At 39.1% G+C, this 18,502-nt stretch overlaps 1 protein-coding gene across 1 annotated transcript; it reads right to left on the bottom strand.

The window, feature by feature from the left end:
• Positions 1 to 885: 885 nt before the first annotated feature.
• Positions 886 to 18,496, bottom strand: ERCC4 (ERCC excision repair 4, endonuclease catalytic subunit). The gene is made up of 11 exons (XM_079320930.1): positions 18,250 to 18,496; positions 16,536 to 16,716; positions 13,660 to 13,855; positions 12,118 to 12,325; positions 10,875 to 11,055; positions 10,393 to 10,527; positions 9,714 to 9,824; positions 7,954 to 8,545; positions 7,152 to 7,244; positions 6,441 to 6,553; positions 886 to 5,403 (listed from the first exon to the last, which is right to left on the bottom strand). The coding sequence occupies exons 1-11, from the start codon at positions 18,421 to 18,423 to the stop codon at positions 4,670 to 4,672; spliced, it is 2,718 nt and encodes a 905-aa protein (XP_079177056.1). The 5' UTR covers positions 18,424 to 18,496; the 3' UTR covers positions 886 to 4,669.
• Positions 18,497 to 18,502: the final 6 nt, after the last annotated feature.

The raw sequence follows: 18,502 nt of genomic DNA, 5'->3' as shown, positions 1-18,502 counted from the left end.
ACGCTCAAAATTTGAAGGTTAGCATATTTCTGTGGACAACAGGTAACAGTCACTAAGGAGACAGAAACCAGAGCTATTGCACTGAATTTACAGGTGGGAATTTGTTTCTCTTCTAGCTAATTCAATTATGTAAAATTCCAAGTTTTCTGAGTTCATGGGATTTGAATTCATGGAACTATTTATCAAAGTGAAGCTAAAGATATGAATGGTGATTTTAGTAAACCTTAGCATCTCATAACCAGGGAGACTTACGTCTGGTTTTACCTTGACTATTGATTGTGATATGAACTTACATGAGAAAAGTTGCATTAAAAAAGCCAAGTCAGTTCCAAAAACTCTTGCAACATAGGCACCGTGTTTTCTTAAACAAAAAAGAATAAAACTAAGAATGGTCTAAGTGCCATTCTGAGAGCAGAAGCTGAGAGTACAAGAACAAGATTGCATTGCTGACTAACAATGCCAGCTTGGAAAAATTGTCAGGTGTTTAATAAGTCCAGGCTCTTTGACAGGAGATGATCAAGGTGAAAGAAAAAAGAACTAACAATGAGGAACTGAGAACCCTAGAAATGAAAACTCTGCTTTTATTTATAGAGGGAAGCTCTCAGACAGAACTAGGGTAAAATGCAAGCTGAGAAAATGGTTATCTTATTTAGCCCTGGTTAAATATTCCTTGGAAGACTGGTTCATAGCAGTTGTGGATTAAGGTAATTTTGTCATGCTTTAAAAAAAAGATACTAAAATTAGTACATACACAGGCCCATTTTGATAAGTTGCAGCAACATCTGTTTAGAGAACAAATCACCATAGCAGTGTAGCAGCCCTGGTTACCCTCACTAACTTCAGTAAGAACTCATCTCTCAGCTGAGTCATGGCCAGCCAAGCTACTAAACAATTCCTCCCTGTTTTCAAGACTGTGACTGAAGACATTTCTTCCCTTTAATTCATTGAGAAGAAGCTTCCAAAACACACATCAAAACTCAAGTTAAAAAAATGACCAGCCTATCTGTATTGAAAAGTCTGGGAGATGAGCTCCTAACATTATGTACTCAAAAAAATGGCACTGAAACTTTAAAACACTTGAGTACTTCCTTGTACAATCTTATCAAAACATGCAAATAAAGAAAGTGCACATACTATTGGGAAGTGTATTTTCAATGCAAGAAGGTACCTAAGAGTTAACAAGAGATTAAAGACTTCATATGAAGCACATAAAAGGGTTTATTCTTAGTTTGATTCTGCAAATATCCAAAATTCTTGCTATTATATGAAGAATGAACATATGAAATAAGTTATAATGACACAGGATTATAAAATGCTGGAGAAATGGTTCCTGAACTTTCTGGTTTCTGACCCTATTTGCATTTCTTGAAATCACATATTTTACAAAACAGATCAACAGAATATTAATTTAATTTAGGTTATCTTGGAGTAAGGGCTAAAGAGAACTTTATCCTAAATGGTCCTTAGGAAAGGATTATAAACCCAGCTCATAGAGCCTGAAATATTAGAAACAGGACAAGTTTCTTTATTGACACTCAGTTACATTTCTTTATGGTGTTTGGTATGTAAGGTAGCCATTTAATAATTATTTTTTGGCAGATATTTGCTTTTGGATTCTATTCTATAGTCAGAATTGGAATCCTGACTAAGGAAAGCTTTAGAGACAGATATTTTAATTCTTAAAAATTAAGTTATTTGTGATTGTACTATCACTCAACAAATGTGAAATCACAATCACAACAATCCTCACACTTAATTTTTATCACTTTCCAAAAGAGTCACTGTTTCTAACAGCACAGCTACATATTCTATAAACTGTGTGGAGTTCTGGCCAAATAGCTAACATTTTAAGTTTTGAAAGCAATCAATCTAGCTACTTCCAGAAAAGCCCTACTTTACCTGTTTGTGCAGAAGTAATTTTGAAGATAAGATTTGCTTTGATTAGGGACTGCACAGTGACAACACTGCCAGCAAAGCCTCCTTTTGCAGCTGTAGCTTGAAACTGCAAGTATCCCCATCTGCAGGAACAGTAACCAGATGACTTAAACACAGGGACTGCAGCTTCATCTATCCTGTGCTAGATTTAGTATAAGCTGCATTTGCTCCTAAGAGGTTGTGTGGTTATTCTAGATGAACTGTCAGTTATCAAAGCCCAGGAGAAGCTGCAGAAAGGAGCAACTTGGCCACTCCACAGCATGTGAACCCCACACAGGAAGGCTTCACCTACTGAGGGACCTGGGAACATGAAATCTTGGTTAGGGGATATGGAAGAAGCTGAGACACTCCCAAACTGAAGGCAGTTTTTTTGAAAAAAGCATGAATTAAAAACATCAGCTGTGACAAGATGTACAACTTCCATGATTGTTCATCCAAGAGAGGATTTTCATTGTTCACCCAATCTTGTGTTATGACTGCATTCAGGCAGAGCCTTTGGCTCCATTATGTCAGGGATAAGTGGTTTCAGGCCACAGGACCTCTCCCACCTGGGAGCATAGTCCATACCTCCTGTCTCAGGAGGACACAGCTCTAACTGACAATCAAACCTAATACAGTGAAATGCCAAAGCACAGCAGCAATAATAGCATTCAACAATGCTACTTGTGGCTGTTCCAGAGAAAAAGGACAAATCCTGTACAGAGAGAGAAAAAGGAAACAGCTTTATAAAAATTCCATACATATAAGCAAAAGACAATTTCATTAAAATATTTAGCAAATAGTTATTTAATTGCATTATGTAATTCTGATCTAGCATACAACACAAAACTACAACTTTATCACCTGTTATTATACCCTTCATTTTCACCCCATACACAGCAGTGCAAAAACTCCAAACCTCACCAACACAGCTGAGGCAGCATCTGGGACAAACCCCAAACCCACAGTTCATGGAGCACCCTAATGCCCACTGCACAAGCAGTGCTTGTTCTCAAAGGCTGGTCAGCTGCCCTTTTCTGAATCAGGCCATGCACTCAGGACAGTTTGATCTTACTCTGATTTTCAGTTCTCTTAGCATTGCTTTACAGGCATTATCAACCCTCTGCACATCTGACAATATTAGTTTGAATACACAAAAGTCTCATGGAAAGACTTCTTTTCATATTAAATAAATCAGAATCTAGGGCAACAGAAACTCTTAAGATCTGGATTGTAAACCACACACTAAAAATGAAAATGTTCTGGTATCAATACAGCCAAATGAAAAACACGATAATGAACACATTTTAATCTTATTATGGGTGCATTTAATAATAAAATTTGCATCTGCAGAAAAATGTTCCCTTGGAAATTTGTCATAGCTCAGCCATAGATTAAAGTTAACAATTCATAATTCACACTTAAAATGCACAATAAACATTTTAGTGCACAGTACAGTTTTTACTGAACCTGAACATAAAAAATATTTTCTCCTTTCACAAAGGAGATCATACTGGCCTGTTGTTCCCATTAGAATCGTATAAATACATGTGCAAGTCATAGATAAAGGTTTTTTAAATAGCAAATGTAAATACATTAGCATGGAATAATACTGGACCAACCCTTTTGGCAATGGCAGTTTGTTACACAGTTGTATCAAAGTTCAATGTAGAATATATGATTTCACAATGCATGCATTCACAAACTTTTCCCTCTTTTATGCTACACAAAATGCTAAAAGTATTATCTTGTACATGACAATAGCTTTACTGAGTTTATTGACACACAGTTGATTTGAGACATAAAAATACCAGAGCAATAGGACACAAAAAAAGCCAATATTGGACGAACTTTCAACACTTTTGGAAAACCTTGTTTAGAAAATGACTGCATTTTACAAGAGGAAATATTCTTTGGTATTAAGGCACAGTGCTAATGGTACACCCAGATTTTTCACTTTCAAGTGGAAGAGGTGAAAGAGCTATCAAAACTGAGTGAAAAACAAAGCCTCTTAAAAGTATAAGTAAGGCACACTTGAAATTAAGTGACACTGTAGTACCACAGAATCTCTACCCAGTGACCAAAGGAAAGCAGCTTGCAAAATCCAGCAAGACAGAGCTGTACTGGCTTTGGAATGTGTAACTGGTAGTAAGGTAAGCAAGCAAAACGTAGGGCATAGCATACAAATGGATTTTACTGTGACAAAGGCTTACAGTCATGTTCTAAAATTCAGGATTCAGTCCCATTATATTCTAAACAAACTCCTGAGTAAAGACCACAATGTTTTTCAAATAGCTCCATCACTGTCAATCAAAAACTGGCAGTTGCCAAAGACATTAAAAAGCAAAAGCAGTGTTGTATCATGCAGCAGGTCACACAGATTAATCAAAACAGCACATTTTTAGCTTGACCAACACATCATAACTTTCACAAAACACATTTATCAGTTAGTCTTAGCACTTAATCCTTATGGTCTTGGTGAAGAACTTCATTCAGCTAATTCAGTGGTATTATAGAATTGATTAAAGTGTTTTAAAAAGAAGAAAGATAATTCACTTTTCTCTATTAAAAATACTTTTTCCTCTTGAAACTTACCTTCAATAATAATTAACTCACATGTTAAAACTGATGGAACAGCATTAGCAAGAAACAGCTGGTTATCTTAGAGGGGACATTTATGAAAATATTTCATGTATTTGTCAAAGTACTCTGCCAGAAAAGCTTATCTGTGCTGTGTGTTGAACAATCTCATGAGTCATCTTTTGCTTTTTCCTTTGGCTAGTGCCTCTGCATAGGTCAGGTGAATAAAGTCAAAGAGTTGTGTGGCATTGGCAGCATTACCCAAAATCTTGGCTAGCTCATCCTTGGACAGTGTCACCAGCTCTGCAATGCTTTTAACATGGGTCATTAAGGCACGACAGTTCTTTGCATTAACCCCTGGCATTTTTAGCAAGAAGTCCTGAGGCCCAGGGTTATACTTGTCTGACTCGGGAAGAATTTCGGAATCTGCGGTGATGGCCATCGCTGTTTCTGCGTCGGGTTGGGGATAGTTTTGTTTCAACTCTTCAAACAGTTCAGCAGTAGCATGGGGAGAGGGACACCACAGGATTCGTAACTTTGGGAAGTGCAGTGTGAGAAGGGTTAGTTTAGAAGTAACATCATTGCTGGAAATTTCTGGCTGTAAAGAGCCTCGAGGGATCAAGGAGAAGGATTTGTTGGGATCAAATTCAATGAGGAGAACTGGCCGCTTGTAGTAGCGGCACATGGACACGCACTGTGCGTACAGCCTGCCATTGTTCAAGGAACCAATCAGATCGCTGATGCTCTTGCGCTCCACACAGATGTCAGGGGTTAGAATATAATCCCCGACCTCCAACGTCACAGGCTCAATGTCGATCCCACGGCGATGGATCAGTGACGGAAGCTCACTACGGAATTCCCGCATATCCACGATTACGGTTTGCTGGACACCCTTCTGTTCCTGTCCACCTAAAGAGCAAAATAAACACTGTTATCCCCATACTTGGCACTTCCTGCTCTGGTTGTTTTCCTGTGTGTTGCCACAGCTTCTGCAATGGATGGACTTCTCATCTTAAGTTACATCTCAAATTCAGCAGTACAATAAATCCAGACTTCATTTGATTTTTAACTGTTAGAGAAAAAGCATTATGTTCCTAAATATATACTATAGTTTATGGAGCAGCTTGATAGAACTACCATGCTACTTGCTGTAAGCTTTGTATAGGTGACAATGAAATACATTAAGCTGTAGATGAAAATTATTGAAATTAATCAGGGAAATCTTTAAAAGGCTGCCAGCAAAACAAGATAATGAAGCAGATCCCTTTTATTTCCAGCTGTTTCCCACAGAAATATAGTACTTTACTGTAGGAATTATGCACTGGCCTCTACAGATCTGCAGGACGCATAAATAGACTGCAGCACCAAGGCCACAAAAGATGTAATAGCAAATATTAGAGACCATATGACAAAGGAGAACAGGATTACAGAAAAGACAGCAAAGAAAAACAGGCAGAGGCACAACACACATATCAGAGGAAAAGAACAAAAATATGATTAGAATTGTAATAAAAGGACATTTTATTGTAAAGGAAGTGATCAAACCCATGATGTGCAGTTGTTTACCAAGGCAGCATGTTTTGCTAAGATGAAAAGAAGTCCCCAACATTTACTGGCTGAAGGACAACACTGCCTTGACCATCTGAAGACTTCAGTTTTTATGTTTAAATTTCTCTTCTGACAAGCAGCACTTGACAGCCTCACAACCAACAATCTGACTAGAAACAATCCAAAAGCCATCTGTCTCAAATACTTCATTAACCTGTATTTACAAAGGAAACCACGGTTCATTGTCACTGGGAAATGATGTTTCTTCTTAGCAAGAAGACTGCAGAACCTGCATACAACATTTCTCTGCCCAGATGCTTTGAGGGGGATTTAAAGTGCAATAGTTATGAGATTTTTGGAGAGCTCTGGGCTGCAAGCCTGACCTAGGGGCTGCTCACCTGCTTTGCGTGTGTCAGCAGAGACAGAGGCAGGCCTAGCATCTCTGAGGAGGTCTAAGTTTGTTTCATCTCTTCCTTCTCGTTCTTCAGGAACAACCATGCTGGCCTTCTCTCTAAGGAACCGCAAACAAACACATACTAAAAACTGCAAATGTAGGAGTAAAGAAGACTGAAATACTTCAATACCCTTCATCCAGATGTAAAATTATATATAGTTTGATACTAAATGCAAACCTGATCAGAAATACAATTTACCGTGGTTTTCTAGGTTTTTCCTTTTACAAAGAAACTAATGACTAGTAATAGCACTGTAATCCACTGAGAAGGCACTGTCAGTAAAAATACTGTCTTAGACAGTCCAAGGAAATAATTGTTTTGTTTTGCCAGTTGACTGAGGTTATAAAAGCTTTAGAAATTATCTTACAAGAAATGCTACCTGCAAAAACACAATTACACAAATGAACTTCATGGACAATTAGGAAAAAATTCAAGCGATGTTGATTAGCCTTTACATTAATATTAAATCCTTTGAAAAGGAAGGCTTTGACTTTTTGGTGATTCTCAATAGGAAAGTAGTGTTTATATCTGACAAAGAACCGAACTAAAAGTTTACTTAAAGCCTTCACACAGTGAAGAACTTCACTCTATTTAAGCATATTGGGTTTTCACATGAAACATGAATTATAAATGCAGTCAAACTAATTGTGCTACCGAATGAGTTTTTCGAAGGCCTCCTTCTCTTTCCTCAGAGCTGTGAGGTAGCGCTGCTCTTCTGTGGAGCCCCCATATATGAGGAAATAAACTCTGTAGGTACAAAAGAGAAAAAACAAGAGGTCACAAAAGTTTGTATTAAGTCAAAAAAAAACTACAACCAATACATTTAAGATTAGTAGTAGTAAGTGCCTGACAAGTTAGTTAATAGTATATTAAATTTTAAGCTTTCTATATTTTTAATAGTATGTGACATTTATTCATAAAACTGAGTTGTACAATTCCCAGGTGTATTAAATACATATACCCCATGTGGTGATCTTTCTGTCAGCAAATGCTAAAACTGCAAATACTAATTTTCTTTATTGTGTTTCTTTTACTCGCTTCTTTGCTACAGTTTCTGAATTACTGGTATTCAGCATGATGAACATCAGGAAATGTGAAAATCAAAATTAATCCTTTTTTATAAAAATCATATCTTCAGAGATGGTTTAAAATGAGACTACACCACCTCAAAATGATCTCCAGCCACTAAAATAATTGAAGCAGAGATCTTGGATTTTTTTTTTTTTTAACTTAATTTAACGCTTCTGCTGTTAAGGGACTTAAATACCTTCTGCAAAGTAAAAATTATCTTTTGGTTACACCAGACATTATGCTTTTGTTTAAACTTAAGGGCTCAACAGGAACTGAAAGGCAGCTAATGAAAATGAGCAGCCGCATGTTCTGCATTGACTGCTGACAGTACAGTTTAAATTTTTTCTTTTCAGACTAGAAAAGTTGACTAGCCAAGTCAACTTGCCTCAAAGGCTTCCCAGGCCTGCTTGCCTTGTAGATTTCCAGCTGCCGAACAAAAGTGAGTTCTGCATCATACAACACAACATATCTGGGTTCCACTTCGTGCAGCACCCGAGTGAGTGCGTAGGGATCCCCGCAGCCCTGCAGCGGGTGGATAATCGTCAGTGGGTCCTTGAAAATCCCATAGTAACAATCTGAGGGCAAGTTCACATCAAAATCTTCAGGAATGGTCTCTTCAGTGTTGCTTTCTTGGCTACCACTTAATTCTGGTTTGTCTTCCACCTCGACCTCCTCTCTTTTTTCCTCCTCAGTTTTCCCTATCATTTGGATTATAGTCCGCTCTTGCTGCTTCTTGTATTTATTTTGTTTTGAAGAAGCTGTGAGTTTGGCTTTTTTGGCTTGAGGCCCTGTGTCTGGTTTGGCATTTCCTTTGGATTTGATGGCTTTTCTGTCCTTAATCCACATTTCTCCAGCTTTCTCGTCCTTTCCGAAGGTTTTGTTATATAGTCTTGTTAAAAAAGCTTCTGCTCCAGCAATAATATACTCCCTGAGCTGTGCACAGGCTCGGTCATCACTGGCACAAATGAGCACTTGCCCTGCAGTCAAGAAACAATACCATGTTTACAGCCTGTAACACTGTGCTTCTTATCCAGCTACAAGCACCTCCTGAGCCAATGACTTGCACTGATCCAAGCACTGTGCCTGCCAAATGCCTTGACATTTGACTGCCACAGTCACTCTGGACTTGGAGAGAATCTAAGCTGCATGGCTTTTTGTACCAAATAAAATCAGAGAAGATTAATGGACGTTCAACATTCCTTATTCTTACAACATCTAAATTCATAAAGTTTTCCTTCTGACCATTGGAAATGAAGCAGATATAGTGTGTGCTGAAGCATACTTAAGTAACTACTCATTTTCAAGATGTGGAATAAGACAGAATTTAATTTAGACCATTCTAATTTTTCAGCTGTGTTAGAGAGTCTACAAAACACATGTTTCACACAGTATTATTGACATTTGTGAACAACCATTCTCTGCAAGCTGACTCAGATAAACTCCTACAACACTAGCTGAGAGAGCCAGTTCTTACCCAGAGTCAGAACACTGTGGGTGGGAAAAGAGCACTTTTTTACCCTTACTATTTCCTAAAATAAAACTTGTTAAATTTTAAAGGAATGAAAAGCCCTAAAATAGGAAAGGCAGGAAAACAGTTAGACTCTTTCCCCTGCCTCCTAATCTCTACCTCATTTATATGCAACTCATGAGAAGCAAATTTTCAGGTGCGTGAAAAGAATATGCAAGTTAAAAAGGCTGTAAGACAGAACCCCTATATTTGTTTTGAACCCAAACTTCAGAAATGAGGGAATGGTACCTTGATAATTATAGATTTCCACATCAGTTTTATTCGGCTTAAAACTAGGGTATCAGTATACTACTGAAATAATACTGAAATATACTACTGTAACCTAAAGTGTTTTTTCAGAATAATGCAGGTTCTTTCCTAAAAAGTATTGCATTGTAGGAAAGAACAAACAGCATTTCTCTTTTAGAGCAAGCTAATAAGAGTTTATGTAAAATTATCTATTTTACATGGTTTACAAAATGCACATAAATTCGTCATCTTTAGGCCACAAATGACTAAATTTAAATCAGCTCTTTGATAAAACTACATAAAAGAATTAGTTCCTTCTCTCCAAGGTCGAATAGAAGTACAAACCAGTATAAGTACAGGAAAACTTACATTATTTACTGTTCTCTCACCTGGACCACCAAGGTTGTCACTGTTCTTATTCTCATTTTCAATCTCTTTCAGTACTTCTCTCAAAGCTTCCCATTTTGGGTTGCTTTCTAGAACCAACTCCCTTTTCAGTTCTGAAACAAAGTAAGATTGAACACATCAGTTCTTGCAGCCAAAATATCCTTCAGACTTTTAATCAGTGGTTAGATGTCAATAGTGTGATGGTTGTTGGCACATATGATATTCAACAGCCTACATAAGCAACTTGTTATGCTAATGAGGTGGAGAATGCTCTTAAATTTAAAAATGGAGATAAGTGCTTTTGTGAAGCAGAACCCTGAAATATTCTTCAATTCTGAATCTCCTGAATATATTTTTTGAATAAAAGCAACCACGGCTTCCTACTCTTTCACATAAGATAATAAAGATGAAACTAAACATCAATGTAGTGCAAGAGCAATTCCACAAAAGCTCTCCCAGTGATCAGCTGAGCAAGCTTAGGAGAATCCCCTATTTTGTGACTCTTTTATGTTGTTTATTATATGCTTTTGGAACTAAGACTATGTCTCAATTTATCCCAGCTAACAGACTGAGATCCTGAGCTGTGGAAGTTCATGCAGGGAACCAGAGCACAAGTAATAATATGCAAAGCACTTGGAATCGTGTGACACTCTCAAACTTAAAATTAGGAATCATCAGTACCAGTTTCCTTCTTTACATCACGTTTTTCAGAGCCTGAGCCTTTGCCTTTCTGATTCAGTTTCTCATCTGCAATGCGATAAACTCGAGCTCGAGCATTCACAAACATTGAAGTACTGGAGTCAAGGAACAGCCAGCCTGGAGAGGAAATGAGAAGGAAGCAGCAGTAGTTTGACATCTGCAATGTGTGTGTGCTCCAACCCTCTGCAGTAATAAGCCCCAGATATACCTGGAATACCTGCCCTACCTGCTTGCTGTGTAATCACCAGCTTAATGAAAGATAGAAATGTGATGCAAATCTCACACCGTTAAGTAACAGCAGTTAAGTGGGAAGATGAAAGAATTATCTGTCAATAAAAACCTACGTCCTTATGGCTGGTTGTGTAAAACCTAATTAGATACCTTCATATGTTTGGCAGTGGCAATTAAAAACATCAACATTGCACTGTTTCATGCATTAACTTGTATAGTTATTCCATGTTTACCTGAATTCTCACCAAAAGCTTTTTCACTTGCTTTCAGTGACTCCAGAAGATTAAGGAAAGTGACACAATCATACTGGGTTAGATACAGTAGCAAAGTACGTAGGACCTTCAAATCCTGGACCAAAGACTTTGTCTTAGCTCCAAGCTGATGCCAGAGAGGATCTAAATAGTGACGTATCGTCTGGAAATAAAAATTGGAAAATTTGGAGTGTCAAACATACAGTAGTGCATTATAGCTTCTAACCAAGCTGAGAAAGCACTTGAACTTTACAGAGGACACTCTGGTTTCCTAAAGTCATTACGGATACCAAAATAAAGATGAGATATTTATTTTGATATAAGTTACCATATTTTAGCAAAATTAACATAATATAGATGTTTTTCATTTCAGCAATTAGCAGACATATATTATTTAATGCTTTCAGTATTTTTTTTCATTTCCATCTAATAATAAAATACTGGTAAAAGTATTAAAAAACCCCTTATTTTACTGGTACTAGTCTATTGTATTTAGGAACTAGGCACTTCACTTAGGTACAGCAAAAGCCATTATAATGTCATGTAGTTTCCAAAATCAGATAGGTACCATGAAGATGTGCAACTTAGAGAGCCCGAGAAAAAAACTTCAAATATATTGAAGTACAGAAGGCCTTCCATGAAGATTAAATCACAGTTAACCAGTAACTGTGTTGCACTATGATAGCTGACTTCGCCCTAACAAAAGCATATGTGTGCCAAACATTGAAGAGCTGTCAAAAATAACAATGAACACAAAGTTATTGTCATACATAATGGTTAAAGATAGAGCAGATGTATGCATGTGTATATTGTCTATTACATACAGTGCTTTTCCTACTAGAGGAAATAAAAAACATAAGGAAGAAATTCAAAAGAAAAAGGTGAGTATGTATGTGGCAATTACTGATACCTATCTGCAAAGTATTCTGAGCTAAAGTTGCAGCTCTCTTACTAAGAACAGCAGCAACAATTATTATTAAACATGATTTGGGGTGCTCTTACTGTTGGGACCTTGGAAATAAAGGAAGAATAATACCAATAAATCAAAAACCCTACTGGCAACTGTCACATCACCATTACATCCCCTTGTACCACTAATAGACAAGTCGTGGGAGAACATTCAGGTGCTATTGGGTATTTATTTGGCAAATGACACTTCCATCTGCATGTCAGGTTACTTTGGAGATCTGTTACTTAGACACTGCAGAACAATCAAAATGGTTACCTTGTCAAAAGGTTTAGCAATAGCATTCTCTAAAGATAGATCTTCTACTTCAAGAGCTGGGTTGTAACGTTTGAGTTCCCTCAGACACGCATTCAGAATGTCCAGGATTGCAGTCTGGATAGCAAGCATAGCAGGGGTCATTGCCACGTGTATTTCCACCACTTCAGGTTTATGCTTCTCTAAAAAGGAGTGTACTGCTACATGAAATCTAAGAGAAAAAACAGTTTCTTAAGATTTACATGCATAGTTTTGACTTAAAATTACTCAAAAGTTTGTATAAACTACAATTACAATTTTTTAAAATGTAAACAAGTAAGTTAATTCCAAAATCAGTTTCTACTGATGTGAAGACTGCAATCTCATGAACAGCCTTGGAAAACCATCTGTTCCACAATTATGACTGTAGTCATTCTAGTCATGTGAGCCTATAGTGCTGGTGAATGATCCATGGAAAACTACTGCACTAGATTCTGCATCATCATCTCACACATAGCAAATATTAAAATAAGCCCAAAAAGCATATAAGGGAGAAACTGGAAGGGGTTAATGAATTCTCTGAAATCACAGCTGCACCAAAAGATATTGTGACATTCTCAGCCTGCAATGACAACCTGCAGGTCCTTGCTGGAACCCTGTCCTTGGAGCCACTACAACTGCACAGACCCAGAGATGTCACCTGACTGTTCCTGACAGAATGAGGCTCAGAGAACCTGACAGCTGCTGACCTCTGCAACTCCATGGACATTTCCCTTACTGCAGCCTGCAGCTCCAGGTCTTTTCATGGAAGTCAAGGAAGGAAATCTAGAGAGCTTCTACTCAACTTTTCCTACCCTAGATATATCCACTTCTACTTTCCTGGGGTACTGAAAGACAGACTGTTAAGGAATTTACAATGCAGAGGAACAGTTCATTAAGGAGTGAAACACATTCTAGCTCAGACTAGCAGAATAAATGAGCAGAGCTCCTGCCCAGGGCAAGAATCACAGAGAGTGTCCAGTTCCATTTTTGGATCTGCTCCTGGAAGATTCAGTGCATGCCATATCTTGGCAATTTGTTTTTTAACAGTCATCAAGAAATGCCCCTCATACACAACATAAGAAGATTAAAGAAATGTGACATGTAGAAAGAGATGCATGGAATTTCATCACACCTGGAAACAAACATCTCCATGAATAGTGGAACTGAGAGATTTTTTTCCTATCATTTCATGGCTTAAATACTCTTGTTTAGTAAAAGAAGCTTTTCTTAAACTGTTAAGAATGCCACCTTGTGCTGTGATTTCTGTTGACTAAAAGGACAGCTCAACCATAAGGTTCATCCCCTTAATAGAGTCAATTTGAGTCTATTTTCAAAAATACTCTCAGAAATTCAGCATCTTTAAGACTACTCCGTCAAAAACTGAAAAAAAATTGTTTGGGAATACAGGAGGGAACACAGATTGGCAGTCTGAGTGCATACACCTCGTTTTCTTAGGAATCCACTGTAACATCATTCATCTCTCCTGGAAGTTTAACTCTCCAGTGAAGGAAAGAAGTGCCTCACCTTGGCCACAGATAAAGCTTCCCAACAAAAAGATTTTTCATTACTCTTTCCACATGACAAAAGCCAGTGTTAAATGCAACTGCATTATCTGTAAAAGCTTTAATGAAGCCTTGCTTGTTCTTCTGGCGATAAAGTCGCAAGATGAACGCTTCCTGACAGGACTCAATGATTCTGTGTGCTTTGTACACCAAAATGCCTGGCAAAAGGAAAAAAATTCAAGTTAAAAAAAATACAGAAAGGTTCAGTTTTGTACAGATATTTCCTCACAACTGTCCTGTTCTTCTACTGTTCTTTTGATTACAGGAATTTAAGTCATGAAGGTTGAACAAACTTTCTGGAATTGAAACAAGTGATTCCTCAGTTTCAGTACCATGGAATTGTCAAATAACAGAACTGGGTTAATAATGCATCTTTAACATAAAAAAAAAAAACAGCTTGTGCATAAGTGGTAGGACTTACTAACTTGGAAAATTTTTTACTCCTGAGCATAGCTTGAACTTCAGCCTTTTAAAAGCAGGAAAAGTAAATGCATGACATAACACACTGTTACAACAAAGCAAATTTGATGTGCTTGAGGTGGTGACAGTTGAATCCTTTAGTTAAGAGAAATACTGGAATTACAGACTTGTCAAGCAACTTTCATTTCTAACAGCTGAAGTGTTTACATAATCAAAAAACTTCTGAAAACATTTATTTTGCTTTTCTCTCCCATCTGACAGTCATATTCACACTCAAGGACAGCTAGTATTATCAAATATATGAGTACACCACCAGTTTTCTTCATGGCTATGGGTGTAATAGGACTAAAAGACCTTCAAGCACATTTCAATAAAGTGAAATGAAGCAAGAGTTAAATTTAACCATATGTTTGAAGTGAACACTTCTGGAGTTCACAGTTCACTCAGCCAAGACCTGCTAAACCGAGGCTTGTTTTTTCCTCATGCTAATTATGTTAAACATCACATTGCATTATTTTCCCTCTTTCCCTGCTGAAGTAAGGCCTATGTGGTACCTGCTCACAGTGGAATCATAAATGCCTTTCTAAAATGGAAGCAAATGAAATCAAACATCACAGGCTTTACCTTGTGCCTACGTAAGCCAATAAACTTACAGAGCATTTAATTTCTGTAACATGTCTCCTCAACACAGCACCCAACCACTGATTTTTAACATGCCTTTGCTTGCTAAATGAAAAAAAATCCAGAAAAAAGACTTCCATTTAACTGCTTGCCATTCATGATTAAATCCTGAAATAATCCACTACCAGGTATTTTTCTATCCAGATATTGTTAGACCTGTTGTATGAAGCAAATTTTTCAGTACAAAATAATGACCAGTCATCTCTGAACAACTTCCAGTTTATCAAGATGTGACCCCAGATGGACATGACAGAAAGAACGACATGACAGAATTCATAACAGGTCAGTAAGACTGTTTATTCTGATACTTTCCTGGTTTTAGTCAACATATATCTGCTTATGAAGGGAGTTCACACCTCTCTGTGGGCCTTGGTAGGAACAACTTGCCACATCTTATTACACCAACTTGCATCAGTTTCACTGTGCTGTTAAGTACATAATTTCCATTCAGCCAAAACCACCAGGAATAATTCTGCTTTACTGCAGTGATAACTGCTTATCTTCCTTTAGCTGGACTTATGAGTTCATCAGATGTTAATTCACACTGATTTTACACATGACTTTTTTAATACCTAGAATGGCTTTTGCTGTTATCTCCTCATTAAACACTCCTACAAACAAGATTTTGTTGTACAATCTCACAGAGACAAGGCACACAGACCCGGGTGTTGGGAGGCTGGGAATGAAGCCACAAGTCAATTGCAGCTGCTCCCACACTGACCTCTGGTGGCAATGCAAAACCTGTCACAGCTCTGTGGCACTACAGGACAGCGTCATCGTTTAAAACTTTACTGTATTTCTTTTTTTTCATCTTTTTGGGTTTTTTTAATTTTTCTTTTTTTCTTTGGTAGGGTAGAAAGAGAGGAAAGAGTCAAGGGAAAAAGAGAAATTATCACAGAAAACCCATTCACTTCCTTTGAATTGAAAAATCTGGTGTTCTTTGACTCCAGCATAAGAGTGTTCAAAATGTTTTAGCGTGGAACTTGACACAGCTTGACTAAAAGGAAGGAAGTACAGCTTCTGAAGAAGAAACTCACATTCTCCTAAGCATACAATATTCAGCTTATGTTTAATCATTAAGATGTTAACACTTAGAAAACAGTAACATATTCATAAATCACTGGCTCTTAGATATCTCTTTTTCCTGCTCTCCAGGCAGTAACAGATTTCCAGCTTAGGAACATAAAAACAAGAGTGGCTGGGGGAAAAGGGGAACAGTACTTGAGAAGGATAACTCTCACATCTTCCATGCATAGCTTCTATATAACAAAAAAAAAAAACGTTGCAAGCTATTCCCCAAATCCTTACAATCACAGTTAACAGCATTACTTCATAATACAGCTATCTGCATAATGTCCAAGGGTGTCAAAGATTAGTGAGGTATTTTTTTATGAGAAGTCATCAGGAGTAATTTGTTAATGCAAAAATATAGGTAGGCAAGGCTCATAAAGCATGACATCTAAAATCAGTTTTAATAAGAGGCCAATAGAGCAGACAACACTATTTCACCAAATCCAATTAATTATTCTTCTTTGAAAGCCTTTTAAAACTGTATGATTAAATAAATAAGTTGAGAGGAAAAAAATGAAAACTACATATTTGCTTCTTCTACCTCAGTCTTGATAAGGAAAAAAAAAGGAGTAATTCTCCAACCTCAACAGATGTTAACAGAACTCTTCTTAAGCTTTGGGTATTTTCAAACAGAACACTCTAACCTTTATTTCATTAAGCTCTTACCAGTAATGAGATTGGCAGGAATTCTGTCAGTGAGGAAATCTACCACAAGGATCCGACTTGTTGCAAAGATGACTCCTCCTTGTGTGTAAAATTCATATCGAGTATTGTTTGCAATTTCATTGGTAACGCGTCGAGGGAGATGAACAACTCCATCTGACCTCAGCTGATCAATAAAATACTCCTAAACCAAATACAATAAAACCACAAGCCATTATTGTGGTATCCAGGGGAAGAGATCCAAACAGCAGCTTTATTACACATACTATGGTAATTTTGAGGAGCTGTTGAAAACAAATTAAGACATGATAGTATAATATACTAAAAGAAGTCAGAATTATTATTATATTTTCTTCTACATATTTTCTTCAAACTCATCTGGGTGATTTAAAAATCTACATAGTCAGTAGTAACTAGACAATACTTACATAAAAATAAGCAACTGACACTTTAAGGAGCTTAATATTTTCTTATATTTCAGTATCTCATTTTCACAGAAAACACAGTTTCAATACTGCCTTAAAGAACAGAGAATTGGGAAGAGATTGTCTTTTAGTGCCCTCACCTGTTGTTAGATGACTACAGCAGGTAGGTTCAGTAGGTACCCACCAAGCTTAATCTCATAAACTACAGTTGTGATCTTTATTTACCTATGGCTGCTACAAAACGTCCCCCAAGACCTCTCCTTCCTGATGGTGGGAAATTTGCCTGGTTCCAGAAAAAAAAGAGCAACTTTTTTTGTAGAATTAAGGACAAAACTGACAAGCTCAACAAGCATGTTTCACCCCTTTATCCTCAGCGGTTACTTTTAAATTATGTACTTGTTTTAGCTCATTAATATTACTAGGACTTCATTGTGCTTCAGGAGCAGAAATTCAACTGCCAGGATCCAGAATGTGTGTGGTTCGACAGCTTCCCCAGGCCTTGGGGGTGGACGAGCTGTCCCTGAGCCAGCAGCACCCTCGTGGCCAAGAAGGCCAAGGGGATCCCGGGGTGCATTAGGAGCAGCGCTGCCAGCGGGACAGGGAGGTGACCCTGCCCCTCTGCTCAGCCCTCCTGGGCACATCTGGAGTGCTGGGCCCAGTTCTGGGCTCCTCAGGACAAAAGGGACATGGAGCTCCTGGAGCAGAGGGTGACAAAGAGGATGATGAGGGGACTGAAGCATCTCTTGTGAGGAAAGGCTGAAGGAGCTGGGGATGCTCGGCCTCGAGAGGACATGGCTGAGAGGGAGCTCAGCGATGTCTGTCAGTGTGAGCAGGGAGGCTCAGAGCAGGGACCGGGCTCTGTCCCTGGGGCCCAGCAATGGACAGGAACTGATGCCCAGGAGATTCCACCTGAACACGAGGAAGAACTTCCCTGTGAGTGACCGAGCACTGGGACAGAATGTCCACAGAGGCTGTGGAGACTCCCTCGCTGGAGATGTTCCAGAACCGTCTGGACACAATCCTGTGCTGTGTGCTTTGGGATGACGCTGCCTGAGCAGGGACCAGATGAGCTCCTGCGGTCCCTGCCAACCTGACCCGTTCTGCGGTTCTGTGCCGGGGCCGGTGCACAGCCCGCCCCCCGCGCTGCCCTCACCGGAGCCCGCACACCCTCCCTCCCGCCAGCCCGGGGAGCCGCTCCGCCGGCCGGGGCAGCCACAGAGCCGCCGGCCGCCCCCGGGCCGCGCCCGCCGCAGCCGGGAGGGGAAAGGGCGGGCGCTGGCAGCTGCCCTCACCTCCTCGGCGGGGCTGGTGTTGAGCACGAGCACGAGGCTGGCGGGCTCGCAGTAGAGGCGCAGGAAGCGCAGCAGCAGGCGGTCGATGCCGAGCCCGCGGGCGCACACGACGAGCCCGTCGCGGTGGAACAGCTCCAGGAAGATCTGGCTCTCGTGCTCCAGCAGCGCCGCCATCGCGGCACCGCTCCCGCGCACGCGTGCGCGCCCCGACGGCGCCCCCTGCCGGGCCCGCGCGCGGTCCTCCCGGCCGGGC

Source organism: Erithacus rubecula (assembly GCF_903797595.1).
Source record: "Erithacus rubecula genome assembly, chromosome: 17".
NCBI lineage: Eukaryota > Metazoa > Chordata > Aves > Passeriformes > Muscicapidae > Erithacus > Erithacus rubecula.
The sequence above is the reverse complement of the archived record's forward strand: the minus strand, read 5'-3'. Positions and strand labels throughout refer to the sequence as shown.